This window comes from Haliotis asinina, chromosome 1, assembly GCF_037392515.1.
Source record: "Haliotis asinina isolate JCU_RB_2024 chromosome 1, JCU_Hal_asi_v2, whole genome shotgun sequence".
NCBI lineage: Eukaryota > Metazoa > Mollusca > Gastropoda > Lepetellida > Haliotidae > Haliotis > Haliotis asinina.
The window spans coordinates 13,041,874-13,056,821 of NC_090280.1; the positions used below are offsets into that span (position 1 = coordinate 13,041,874).

The following is a 14,948-nucleotide window of genomic DNA, read 5'->3' on the forward strand; positions in this document are numbered from 1 at the left end:
ATAAACAATCTTTCAGATTTGAACTGTGTTTCAAGTGACGTTTCCCTGAATGACATTCTTGACAAACATGATGATGTGTTTCGTGCAGAACAAGGTGAAATCAAAAACATGGTAGGCAAGATTTACGTTGATCCTGATGCTAAGCCTATCTTTTTCAAGCCACGCCCACTTCCTTTTGCTATGAAGGAAAAGGTGGACGCTGAGCTCGATCGACTTATCGATCAAGGTATCATTTCCCCGGTACAACATTCTGATTGGGCCACACCCATTGTACCAGTTCTCAAGGGGGACAACTCAGTGCGTCTCTGCGGAGTGACTATAAACAGGGTGTGTCAGCAAGACCCCTATCCTATTCCTCGCATTGAGGATTTGTACGCTAGACTTTCGGGTGGTCAGCGTTTCACTAAGATAGATCTCACAAGTGCCTTTCTCCAACTACCTATTGATGAACAGTCAAAGAAATATACCACAATAAACACACACAGAGGACTTTTCCAATTCAACCGATTACCTTTTGGTATAAAATCGGCTCCAGGGATCTTCCAAAGGTGCATGGATAACCTACTTCAAGGCATCAACATGACCGGAAGTTATCAAGATGACATCATCACCACGGGCGCTAATGACAAACAGCATCTACAGTATGTCAACACTGTCCTCAGCAAGCTTTCAGAGGCTGGAGTTAGAGTGAAACGTGAGAAGTGTGTCTTTCAGGCACCCGAGGTTGTCTACTTAGGACACCGTATCAGTGCCGACAGATTGCACCCAGTGCAAGACAAGGTATCAGCCGTAGCCAATGCACCAGCTCCGAAAAACGTGACTGAACTGAAATCCTATTTGGGATTGCTGAACTACTACGGTAGGTTCCTGCCAAACTTATCTACAGTGTTAGCACCACTGCACATCCTGCTCAAGAAGGATGCTAAATGGCAATGGGAAGCCATGCAACAGAAAGCCTTCCAAAAGTCAAAAGAACTTCTACAGTCTGCTGAAGTTCTCGTTCACTTCGACCGTGACAAAGAACTGGTGCTTGCCACAGATGCATCTGCCTACGGCCTCGACGCCGTACTCTCACACAAGATGCCCGACGGTTCACAGAGACCGATTGCCTTCGCTTACGTACCCTAAACCAGGCGGAAAAGGGCTACTCACATATAGAAAAGGAGGGACTCTCAGTCATTTTTGGTGTGAAAAAGTTCCACCAATATCTCTACGGCACATGGCATGTTGGGTAGGGCTAGTTCAGGAGTCACGTCCGCCATGTTTGTACCTTAACGGTATTAAAACCAGAATCGAACATTTATCCATGTTTTGTGATCCATCACAAATTGGCGACGAGGTAAACTAAATCTACATGTTCAGCAGCATGTCTGGTCACCATATTTTCGGTGAATTCAAGCCTAGTGAAGAAACTTGGGCATGTTACATCGAGCGGTTGGACGCATACTTTGTTACCAACGATGTAACCGAAGAAGAAAAGAAACGATCGTTTCTCATCAGTGTTGTGGGTCCTAAAACTTACGGACTTGTGCGAAATCTAGTTTCGCCTGATAAACCGAAGGATGTTCAGTTCGACGTGCTCACCTCGGCTGTTCAGGATCACCATTACCCCCGACCGTCCGCCATAGTGCAACGTTACAAGTTCAACACATGCTTCCGGCAGCCCGGTCAGACTATCGGAGGATATGTAGCCGATCTTAGGCAGATCGCAGAATTCTGTGATTACGGAGAGGAACTTGAAAACAATCTGAGGGACAGATTAGTGTGTGGCGTAGCGAATGACCGCATACAACGGCGATTACTCTCTGAAACGAACTTGAACTACAAACGTGCTTTGGAAATCGCTCAAGGCATGGAAATGGCCGCGAAAAACATATCGGATATACAACCTCAAGGTCAGTCTCACAAGAAAACAACGGAAAACCACGGAAGTGTCAACTACGTGAGTAAAAACAAAAAACAATTCTCATCCAAGGGGCGTAACTCTGGTTTCTCTTCATCAAACGGAAAAGTAAACAAAGTCAAAAAGCCATGTTATCGATGTGATAGTGACTCTCATACCTCGGACAAGTGCAAGTTTATTGATGCAGAATGTTCATATTGTCACATTAAAGGCCATATCAAAAATGCATGCAGGAAAAGAAAAGGAAAAAAGCACAGAGTTAATTTTGTTGAGGGAGATGAAAATGATGACAGTGAAAATGATGAAACTGCTTATGAACTGTTTTCTCTACAAAAAGGGAACAGCAAATCTGAACCATTCATGATTACTGTAGGTCTTAATGGCAAAGAAACAAGCATGCTTTATGACACAGGTGCAAGCATTTCTGTTATGAGTGAACAGACATACAAAGCACTTTGGCCTGAAAATGCTCCTCCCATTAAACACGGACCAGTTGTTCTGACCAGTTATTCTGAAAACAAACTTGACGTACTTGGATACATTGAGATTGAAGTTACATGCAAACAACAAAAAGCATCAGCTCAGCTGACAGTCATTAAAGGTAAACAACCCAGTTTGTTTGGCCGAAATTGGATCCGAATGTTCAAGATAAACAATCTTTCAGATTTGAACTGTGTTTCAAGTGACGTTTCCCTGAATGACATTCTTGACAAACATGATGATGTGTTTCGTGCAGAACAAGGTGAAATCAAAAACATGGTAGGCAAGATTTACGTTGATCCTGATGCTAAGCCTATCTTTTTCAAGCCACGCCCACTTCCTTTTGCTATGAAGGAAAAGGTGGACGCTGAGCTCGATCGACTTATCGATCAAGGTATCATTTCCCCGGTACAACATTCTGATTGGGCCACACCCATTGTACCAGTTCTCAAGGGGGACAACTCAGTGCGTCTCTGCGGAGTGACTATAAACAGGGTGTGTCAGCAAGACCCCTATCCTATTCCTCGCATTGAGGATTTGTACGCTAGACTTTCGGGTGGTCAGCGTTTCACTAAGATAGATCTCACAAGTGCCTTTCTCCAACTACCTATTGATGAACAGTCAAAGAAATATACCACAATAAACACACACAGAGGACTTTTCCAATTCAACCGATTACCTTTTGGTATAAAATCGGCTCCAGGGATCTTCCAAAGGTGCATGGATAACCTACTTCAAGGCATCAACATGACCGGAAGTTATCAAGATGACATCATCACCACGGGCGCTAATGACAAACAGCATCTACAGTATGTCAACACTGTCCTCAGCAAGCTTTCAGAGGCTGGAGTTAGAGTGAAACGTGAGAAGTGTGTCTTTCAGGCACCCGAGGTTGTCTACTTAGGACACCGTATCAGTGCCGACGGATTGCACCCAATGCAAGACAATGTATCAGCCGTAGCCAATGCACCAGCTCCGAAAAACGTGACTGAACTGAAATCCTATTTGGGATTGCTGAACTACTACGGTAGGTTCCTGCCAAACTTATCTACAGTGTTAGCACCACTGCACATCCTGCTCAAGAAGGATGCTAAATGGCAATGGGAAGCCATGCAACAGAAAGCCTTCCAAAAGTCAAAAGAACTTCTACAGTCTGCTGAAGTTCTCGTTCACTTCGACCGTGACAAAGAACTGGTGCTTGCCACAGATGCATCTGCCTACGGCCTCGGCGCCGTACTCTCACACAAGATGCCCGACGGTTCACAGAGACCGATTGCCTTCGCTTCACGTACCCTAAACCAGGCGGAAAAGGGCTACTCACAAATAGAAAAGGAGGGACTCTCAGTCATTTTTGGTGTGAAAAAGTTCCACCAATATCTCTACGGCACCCACTTCTGGATCTCCAATGATCACAAGCCTCTACTATTCCTCTTCGGAGAAAAGAAAGGGATATCTGCCATGTCATCGCCAAGAATACAGAGATGGGCAATCACCCTCTCAGCATATGATTACTCGTTCATGTACACCCTGGGTAAGGACCTGGGTCATGCGGACGCTCTCAGCCGTTTGCCCCAACATGTGAACATACCTCCTGTGCCGTCGCTCCCTGAAACTATCTACCTCATGGACTTCCTGGACACAACACCAGTTACAGCCAAGGAGATAGAGAAATGGACAAGTCATGATCCCGTGTTGTCCCGAGTACACAGACTCGTACAGCATGGTTGGCCAGAGTCAACACACACTGATGCATCACTCCGACCTTACTCAGCCAGACGAAATGAGCTCAGCACTCATGGTGGAGTGATACTGTGGGGATCTCGTGTCATTGTCCCTGAACCGGGACGGAGTCGAATCCTTGATGTACTTCATGAGGGACACCCAGGTATTGTAAAGATGAAAATGCTCTCGCACAACTATTTGTGGTGGCCACGACTAGATGAAGACATTGAGCTGAAAGTAAGAAGCTGTGAGCCCTGTCAGATCAATGCAAAGGCCCCGCCTGCTGTGAACATTCACCCCTGGGAGTACCCCCGTACTCCGTGGCAGAGGATACACATAGACTTTGCTGGACCCCTCATGAACAAAATGTTCCTGGTGATAGTCGATCCACATACCAAATGGATGGATGTACACGTCATGAACAACTCTACTTCCGAAGCAACCATCGGTAAACTACAGTCTTCCTTCGCAAACTTTGGTCTCCCCAAAACTCTAGTCTCAGACAACGGGACTTGCTTCACAAGTTCTGAATTCCGTGACTTCACACAGAAAAACGGAATAAAACACGTGTTCACTCCTCCGTACCACCCAGGCTCAAACGGTCTCGCTGAGAGGTCAGTCCAAACTCTAAAAGAAGGACTAAAGAAAATGGACGGTGGTAGTGTAGAATACAAAGTCTCACGATTCCTGTTCAGATATCGTTCCTTACCTCACTCAACCGCAGGGAAATCCCCAGCGGAGCTGATGTTCAGCAGGAGAATGAGGACCAGTCTGGACTTGTTACACCCTGACGACTCTGAAACAGTGCTAAAGGCACAAACCACTCAGAAACATTACCGAGATACTCACACCAAACAGAAAACAATCTTAGCTGGTGACCCAGTCTACGTCGCAAACTTCGGATCGGGTCAGAGATGGATTCCGGGTAAAGTCAGCGAAACATCGAGTTCGACAGCAATCATAGTCCTCAACGATGGCCGAGTAGTCAGGAGACACTTCGACCACATCAAGCTGAGATACAGCACGAGCGAAGACGCAAAACAGCTTGAGACACCCACCATGTCTCAGGCAGGCGAGACAACCATGTCTCCGGTGAGTGAGACAAAATCGAACACTTCGACAACGGAAGTTGGGCTGACCAACTCGCAACCAAAAACTGTGTCAACGCCGGTGACCCCTGCTAGTACACGCTCTGAGGCGTGTAACCTGAGGCGTTCGAGTCGCACGACCACACCTCCAAAGAGACTGATCGACTCGATGTGAAGACCTGATGTTATGATTATATGAACTTTAAATGTGTTTCAGTGTTAAAGTTTAACCCAAGAATGGGACAGTTTCAGTTTTCGTTAAATTCTACAGTTCTAAGTGATTTCCAATGGACACTAAAGTTATCTAAAGTTCAAGTGATTTTCAGTGGACTCTAAGTCTTAAAAGATTAAGTGGTCATTGATCATTACCTATGACAGGCAGTCACTCCCCTTTTATTTCACGGAACTATTAAAATCTTAAAGGGGGAGGTATGTAATGTTTTAAGTACTCCGCGTACGCTTCATATACAATTCCCATTTTGAGTGGAAAAACGTCGCATGGCATGTTGGGTAGGGCTAGTTCAGGAGTCACGTCCGCCATGTTTGTACCTTAACGGTATTAAAACCAGAATCGAACATTTATCCATGTTTTGTGATCCATCACAACAGTAAAATTGGAACACTGGATAATAGCGTTAAGTGTGGGAGAGGTGGGTGGGACTTTGAAATGAGAGTACGAGATGGCTCTTGATCAGTTGAATGTTCCTTGTAAAAGGGGGTAAAATGCGGTATGGCGAAGGGAGGTAACTCTAGTTGGAGAATATGGGATACCACAAGTGAGTGGTAGAGAGTTTAACCTCTCACTTAAATAACTTTTCTTCACACAAGTTTTCACAAATTAAATTAAGTGTAAATGTTAAAATAAACAACAGAAGGTAGATATGTGGGATAATATGGGCGCAGCTTTATTACCAAGATAGGGCAGAAGTAGCAAAGCAGACAACATGGAACTGTAGAGTTTGCCTCCGAGGATTGTTACAGATCGTGACGCAATACAGATAAATGTGCATCATGACCAAATGGGCCGGAAAAACAGTACATCACGACCAGTTAAGGCCGGAAAGGATGAAATGATTGGCTGCTCCTCCGGGGTTTGAACATGCCGTGAGAGGCCAGGCCCATTCCATCCTGTGTTGTCACACACACACAGAGTCCCTTCCTCTGTGGATGAGGCACTGCATGAGGAGGAGATGCTGCACAGCAAAGGTTAACTTGCAGTCCAATTTTGCTGTGAAAACTTGCCTGTCACGACCTCCGCCACTGAGCTTGGTCTATAGCAAGCTCATCCCCCTAGGAAGCTACGCCCCACTTAAAAGCTAATTTTGAAAGGAAACTGTGTCATGGCTGGTAATGATCAGCTCAAGTCCACCTTGTAGAGAGTTCAGAAAAATATCATTGGCTATGTCGCTCAAGTGTACGCCGTCTGTCCTGAACAAGCCTGTGTCGATGAAATTGATTTCGTTGTAGCCGATGACTCGTCCTTGCAGCTCAAGCACACCTTTTCTACCAAATCTGTTGAAATGTTTTTGTTTTTGCTCCATCAAACGCCCATCTGGTACTCCTGGCCATGAGATCCTCTGTAGGATGTCTGACCATAAGATACAGGTTTGTGGCATCATGTGGTTAATCTTGCTCAAGTCACCTTTAACCATGTGCAGCAGCTCTGTGGTTGGGGTGTCTGTGAGGTCATTGGAGCCCAAATGTAATAAGAGAAAAGCTGGTGGAGCCCTGGTTCGCAGTCTTTGGTGAAGAAATGAGATCAAATTCTTCCACTTCATGCCCCTTCTTTCATACCACGTGATGTTAAATCCGTACTTACTGAGGGCAAGATTTGGTCCTAATGGTCTGACCGCTGCTCTGCGCTGAGCCCAGTAGATTAGACTTGACCCGACAAGCCAAATCTCTGTTAAAAGAATCAAATCATATCAATGCGTATATATGTGGTGTATGCGGCAGATTTCCACCTACCCCAGTGGCATAGCAAGTCATGTGGCACTCCTTGGAGCGCTGCGTAGGTTGCTGCCCCTTGTTCGGAAGGAGTGCGTGTTGTAGTTGTTGTGATCTATATTGAGAAACTGTAGGGATTTTTTCAGTAGTGCGCAGAATTGGTACCTGGTTACCGGATCGCCTTTGAAATGAATGAAGAGTTGGTCAGGTTGCAGTCGACAAAGTGTCATGTAGGTGCTTAGTGCTCTCACGGGGCATATTGTGTGGTTAGATTTAGCTGGTATGATCAAGGTTGTACCTTTGCCTTGTTGATCGGTTTTGGTGTAGCGGATCCTAATGTGAACTGAATCCATCCCATCCTGCCATTTTCAGTGAGCAGTGATGGTTGCGGGGTGTGGTGAGAACTAACTCACCTACTCTCAGGAACCCAAAGAATGCCAAGTTAAATATTGCTGAAAATAAGAATGCTTCATACTCTGATGAACAGAATGCGTGGAGAGCATGTGGCAATCTTGTTCATATGTCAATGGTAATCGGGTACCTAGTGTCTGCAGTTCTTGTACTGGTGTTTCTTTAGCCTTGCATGCATTTTCTAACTAAAAGGTTGTCCATTGGGTCTGGCATGCTATTGATTTTGTGGTATCTAACAATGGCAGACAAATGCAATGCTATCGTTGAGCTAGAAAGTTTTTGTGCACTCATACTGGCTATGTAGCAGAGAATGTGGTCAACGTGTGCCAGCCATATCTGTGATAATTGAGATTCATGTCGAAAAGCATCGAATGCCTTTACCGCTGCAGAATATGCTTGTAGTGTGTTGCTTGAAACTGATGCTTGAATGAGCTGAAATGCTTGTCACTTCAGATTAACATTTTTGGTTCCTGGATGATGTTTTGCCTTGACAAACAAATTAATCTTTAAACACTGAAGAACGAACTTCCTCACAAACTGCATTGTATCACGGCATCTTGTGGATTGCTTATTCACAACGGAAACTACTGCTTGATTGTCGTTATGAATAATACATTTCTTGTCTGTGAGTGCGTCTGCCCAAATGTGTATCACGACATATACTGGGAACAATTCCAGTAAGGTTATGTTCCTAGTTAGACCCAACTCATGCCAATGTTTCGGCCAAATACCATTTGTCCAACGACCACCGAAGTATGCTCCAAATCCACAAAGCTCTCCCTCTGCACTATCTGTGAATAATTGCAAAGTGTTGTCAGTGACTGGACAGCACTGGTCTTGAAACATTGATATGCCTTTGTGTTTGTCGAGAAAGGCTAGCCATATTTGCAGGTCCTCCTTCATGCTTCTTGTCACTCGGATTTTATGACCGGTTTCTTGATTCCACAGGTAGCATCTATTGATCTCCGTAAAAAGGCACGCCCTATGGGGATTGCCCTACATCGAAAATTTAGGGATCTCAGCAGGCTTTCAATTTCCTTCCGTGTTGCTTTGGTCATTGACACAATCCATTTGAGTTTACGTTTTGCATCTTGTATTTTGTCAGCCTGGATGGTTAGCTGCATGTTGACTCTATCCGGCTGAAAGCCTAAAAAAGTTATCAAGGTGTTTGGTTTCACAGGTTTGTTGTGTGCAATTGGAATTCCTAGCTCCTCACAAGTTGTCAATAATGTAGCTGGCACTCCGATTTGTCTTCCGCAGACCCCCACACAGTCATCCAAATAATGCATAATTTCCCCTTTAGAGTTGAGCTTCTTTTGGGTTATCCATTGAATAAAACTTGAAAACTTCTCAAATATTGCACACCTTATGCTAGAACCAAATGGCAGTGCTTTGTCCACATAGTAGTTTCCTTGGAACTTGGGGTTTTGGGGTGTGACGGTCATGTAGAGTAGCCATAATTCTGGGTTTATGGTACCCCAATCAGTGAGTGTGTATTTGCTCATGTGCAACCTGAACTGTTTGTCATAGGTTTGCCAGCCTTGTCCCCTGTTTGCAGCCATTCTGATTGTGTGAAGATATTTCAACATTGCTTGGTGCATGTTAGGGAATTTCTCAAGAAAAATGCTTCTATATATATGATGAATGCTGATGTCCACTCCTCAATCGTGTGCATTTCGTTTGTCTGGCGGGACATTTCGAGTTGGCCGCTTGAATTGACTGTGATTGTATTGTTTACATTCTGTTCCTTGTCAAAAACCTTGAGTAAGATGGCCAGGTCGATATAATCACCGTTGTGGATTTTATCTCTGATATCTTGAGGAACGAGGGAACCAACATAGTTTGACGCCAAGGCTATCCTAGTCTCCGAGTTGTGTATTTCGTCTGCCATGGCAGAGACAGTGTCATAAGTTGTTGTAAGAGAGGAGGGGTTGTGTAAATCTAAAACTATTTGTGAGGGAGATTCGCTAGTTTGATTTATCTGAAAAACCTCACCTGTTCCCTGTTGAGAGGTGCTAGGTCCGCTGACAGTCTAAGTAAACTTATCCTCACTACTTTTCATTACACTCCACCACTGACTCTAACAAAACCTCATGGGAGGTCGCGTCTGGTAACCTTTGAGATTGACCAATCAGAACACAGCTTACCAAATCGCGAAAGTGCACATTCGCACATACCTTTTGAAATTTTTGTCTCGAAAAGTTTCGTACCTGAACGATTCCGAATGGTATTTAGCGTACGCTCGCTTTCAGGTGATGCACAAGGCGTACGTACAGCCATGACAACGGTGAGTAAACAGTCGCTGAAAATAGTGATTTTGACAATATTCAATAATGTTATCTTGCGAAAATATGAGCTAATGGTAATCATGTCAACAGAAACCTCAAGGCATATATACTACAGGTCAAATAACTGTGTTATATGCTGATTTTTGTCTATGGAGAGATAAGTGTCGGCGACCTGAATATTTTGAAAGTCCCTCCGATCCATAAATAGTAGCCGTTGTCTGATTGGTTAAATCTATTTAACCATCTCGTGTTTGATTGGACGGTGATTGGTTGCTCAAAGGTTACCTGACGCGACTTTCTACTAGGTTTTGTTAGACTCAGTGGTGGAGTGTACCGAAATACACTGAGACTAAGTTTACTTAGAATGGGTCCGCTGATACCTGCCGATGACGGATGTGACATGGGCGTCGCCATATTGCTTCGGTTGCGAGGTGTCTGCTTCGGCTCTGTCACTGTGGTTGTGGTTGGCTTCCCAACCTGTTTACCTAGATCTATTTGGCCCCGGGGCGTTTGGAGCCTTGCTGACATCATTGGGAGTCTTCCTCTTGCGAGATTTTCGTCCCGACATTGCTTCATTAATGACTTTGAAATAAGAGTACGAGATGGCTCTTGATCAGTTGAATGTTCGTTATATAAGAGGGGAAACATGCGATATTGCGACAACTAAATGTTAAATTAATGATAGAACATTTAAATGATCATCATTAGTGCCTCAAGTGCTGTGGATTATTGATGTCACTGTTTCCTTCCAGACAAACCTTCAGTGTCAGTTCCCCAGTTCTTAACTGTCAGGGAGTCACAGACTCTCAATATATCCTGCTCTGTGGATGCCAACCCTGTAGCAGCCGTGACATGGACAAAGAAAGATGACAGCAGCTTTACTTCTCAGCCTGGATCTACTCTGACCATCAGTAACATACAGAGATCACAGGCCGGGACATATGTGTGTACAGCTACCAACACCCTCAGTCCTTGTGTGGGGACTGCTTTGCCACAGTCTGAGTCTAGGGAGATGACAGTGGATGTACAGTGTAAGTATCATTGTTAGAATACTGGACATATGTGTGTACCACAATCTGACTCATGATCAGCTCCAATCTTTACACATGTCGTTTCTGAGCTAATTCTTGCCCCTTCATCAGGCGAATGACATTCAAAAACTATCTAGTATGTACAGGAAGCCACAGAGTTGTTTTTACAAAGGTATACTGTCACTGTGCTGGCAAGAGTAATGACCCTTGCATTAACGGTCATTGGCTCAACCACATATGGTCGTCTAAGAGTGCCATATTGACCGCACCTGTGAACTTTGATTAAATTAATATATATGAAAGAGAGCACAACCCAACTGCAACAATACCTGTTATTAGGACTATACAAATGAAGATACGAATCACCAAAATCAGATAGGTAATATGTAAAAACAATGAACAATTATAACCATTGTTCTGGTAGATAGGAAACATTTCATCTACCCAAAAAATATCAGTACCAACCCCTCCCAGTCAAGACAAATAGTCTAAAAGTTACAAGTGGAATGCCAGACTTAAGGTAAGAATGCAAGGAACTTACCAGCATATCCCTGTGTCCAGCCTCTCAAGGGATTCTAGTTGGTGTGGGTCCACCATGGGAACTGCCACCAACTAGAATGGTTCCTGAATTTATAGGTGCTTGGCGGACGTCCGAAGGGACAACCTCTGACTTGACCAAGAATTATTAAAATTGATACTTGGAACTCAGTGATTGTGTTACTCAAGCATCAGGTTTTAATCCAGAGCAAAACTATTAATTGAGTGAGTGAATGAGTGAGTGAGTGAGTTAATATTTAACGTCACATCGGCAATATCTCAGCCATATCGACGAGAACATTTAGCATTTCAATGGAATGTATGCATATATTAAAAATCTGTCGACTAAGGACAGTAAAATAACTAGAATATCACATATATACATGTAAAACTAGTACTTATCTATAAAATATTTTATCTAGAAGGGACAACATACTATAAAAACAGGCTATAGATTGCCAACAACTGAAGGTAGATCACCACACTAGGGACCATGGGGACTTACAGTACCTTTGCTACCTGCATGGGCCCTAGTTGGATTTAGACCATCCCCACAACCGCTGGTGATTGTGAGAAATTTTAGCCAAAGTTAAATAACACAAATACTACACTTGAGAATCCTGGAAAGTATAAATTTACTTTGAAAATTTTGGGACTTACGTACCCTCTCAGGAGGAAAATAATTTTACAATACTTCAACCCCTTTTGAGGGTATGGCCACTAATGATCAATGTTCCTAACCCATAGTACCAACCATTGAAATACAACTACCTACAGAACAGATCAATTTCTTTTAAAAATCCAATAATTAAATGAGTATTGACTGGGTTAAAAAAATCTGAAAGTGTTTTTACATTGAAATATTTATCCCTTATGATGGAGAATTCAACACAGTCAAGCAGGATATGCTTGACCGTGGTTCTCTCATCACAAGGGATGCAAAATGGAGGACCTTTCAACAGATATGCATGTGTATACCTTGTATGACCAATATGACATCGTCGTAGTATGACCTCTTCAAATCTGGACTGACAACCCAAGTGGGTATAACCAATGTAAGGTTTTATTTCATGTAATTTATTGATACACACCTGGGTGTCCCACTTCTTTTGCATCAGATCACGGATATAAGATCTAATAGCAGTTTTGTAATCAGAGTATGGAGTAAGAAATGGAGTCACAGATTTGTTGAGTGCTGCCTTGGCAGCAAGGTCAGCCAGTGTATTCCCTGGGTAGAACTATTATCTGGTAATCTAAAAGATATTGTTCTGGATCCAATGACAGTGGCACAAGCAACTGCGCCACCGTCCTTGGACCCATCTGTAAATAAGGATTTATAATTGTTATATTTATGTTTCAATTGATTATAGTCTTGTTTATACTGTGATTCATTCGTTTCTGATTTTTTAAAAGTATTTAATGTTAGGTCAGCTTGTGGCCTAACCAACTACCAAGGAGGAGAAGAAAGAAGATGGGACGGAGCTATGTTTTCCAGCTCATTGCCAGCTGAAGAAAGAAATGGTCAAATTCTATGCCCTAGAGGTGGAACAAGAGAAAACTTCCTGTCGTGCAAATCCTCAGAGTGGATTGAACATACAGTTATATGCAGGGTTTGATTCATTAGAGTGTAATTTACTAACGTACTGTAAGGATAATTTTATGCGATGTTGTGTAATACGACGTTGTGTATGGTTCATCGGCCTCAGTGTAAACACTGTCAATAGGTGAAGTTCTGAAAGACCCAAGACAAAGTCTTAAGCCCTGATGGTGGACAGAATCAAGAAGTTTAAGGTTGCTTTTGCAGGCTCCACCATATACGATGGAGCCATAATCGAGTTTTGAACGGACGAGTGATCGATATAGATGTAAGAGGGTAGTTTGGTCCCCTCCCCACTTTGAGTTGGAAACAGCTTTCAACAGATCTAGTGCCTTCAGGCATTTAGCTTTAAGGGATTTAATGTGCGGTAAGAAGGTTATATGAGAATCGAAAATTAAACCCAAGAACTTGGCCTCCTTTACAACTTTGATGGGAGTGCCATTTAAAGATACTTCAGGGTCCTTATGCAGCTTTTATTTTCTCCAAAAGTGTATACAATTAGTTTTGGATTTAGAAAATTTAAAACCGTTTTCAAGACACCATTTATCTATTTTGTTTAAACACAACTGCAATTGCCGTTCAATAGTATGCATATTTTTACCACGACAGGAGATATTAAAATCATCTACAAAAAGAGATCCATCAATTGAATCATTTAAAACCTTGGATAAACTGTTGATGTTAATACTAAGTAAAGTGACAGACAAAATACTGCCTTGAGGGATACCCTGATCCTGATTGTAATGATCAGATAGAGTTGAACCCACTCGGACTTGAAATTGCCTGGCTTTTAAAAGCTCTGATATAAAAAGAGGCAAATGGCCTCTCAACCCCAAATCATGAATTCCTTCAAAATGTCATGCTTCCAGGTCGTATCATAAGCTTTCTCAAGATCAAAGAAAATCGATACAGCATGCTGTTTATTGACCATAGCATTTTAAACGAAGGATTCCAAACGTACCAAATGATCAACGGTAATACGATTTTTCCTGAAACCACACTGTGTATTAGTGATCAGGTTATTGGTTTCAAGATACCAAGTTAATCTGTTGTTCACCATACGTGCCATGGCTTTACAGACACAGCTAGTGAGAGATATCGGCCTGTAATTCGACGGATCTGTATGATCCCGGTAAAAGTGCCGTAAGACATGGTTCAGGCAAGTGTTTCAATAGCTGATAATGTATGTTGTCATCACCGGCTGCAGTGTCATGAGCTTGCTCAAGAGCTGTATGTAACTCATGTTATGAAAACACTTCATTATAATCTTCACCGTTATTGGAATCAAAATTAAGTTTTGCTTTTTCCTGCTGTTTCTGATATCTCAGAAACTCAGGAACATAATTTGTTGATGATGAGTTTTTGGCAAGAGTTTCGCCAATTTTATTGACAATTTTAGGTGTGTCAGTTATTAAATTATCACCGTCTTTAAGATGTTGAAAAGCCGACTTTGAACCTTTGCCTTTAATTCTCTGAATCATGTTCCACACCGTGGGCATAGGCGTGCGTGAATTTATTTTGGAAATATAGTTTCTCCAAGATTGCCGTTTGTTTTGCTGGAAGGTACGACGTGCCTTCGCATTTAATATTTTAAATTTATTTAAATTGTGAACAGTTGGGTGATGACGGAAATATTTCTCTGCCTTTTTCCTCGCTTTTCTAGCATTTTTGCAGTCTGCATTAAACCATGGCTTCCGTACATGTGAAGCTGTAGAGGACCTTGGTAAGCACTCATCAGCAATTTCAGTTAAAACGTCGGAAAACGCGTGAATAGGATCAGCCATATCCAAAAAAACATTCGGATCGTAGTTTAGATGTGCTTAAAATTTGAAACAAGGACCAATCTGCTTTGGAAAAATTCCATCTTGTGTAAAAGGCGAATCAGTTGGAAATATATCTGATAGTATCGTTTGGAAGTGATCACTTCAGCAAAGGTCATTGTGG

The 14,948-nt window shown here is 42.8% G+C and overlaps 1 protein-coding gene and 1 pseudogene across 1 annotated transcript in view; one reads left to right on the plus strand and one right to left on the minus strand.

The window, feature by feature from the left end:
• Positions 1-6,509: 6,509 nt before the first annotated feature.
• Positions 6,510-9,442, minus strand: LOC137292545 (uncharacterized; annotated as a pseudogene).
• Positions 9,443-10,203: 761 nt separating this feature from the next.
• Positions 10,204-14,948, plus strand: part of LOC137292699 (neural cell adhesion molecule 1-like) — a 28,939-nt gene continuing 24,194 nt past the window's right edge. Inside the window, exons 1-2 of the mRNA XM_067823855.1 lie at positions 10,204-10,234; positions 10,592-10,870. Coding sequence (XP_067679956.1) covers positions 10,204-10,234; positions 10,592-10,870 — 310 coding nt within the window. The remainder of the gene's footprint in view (positions 10,235-10,591; positions 10,871-14,948) is intronic.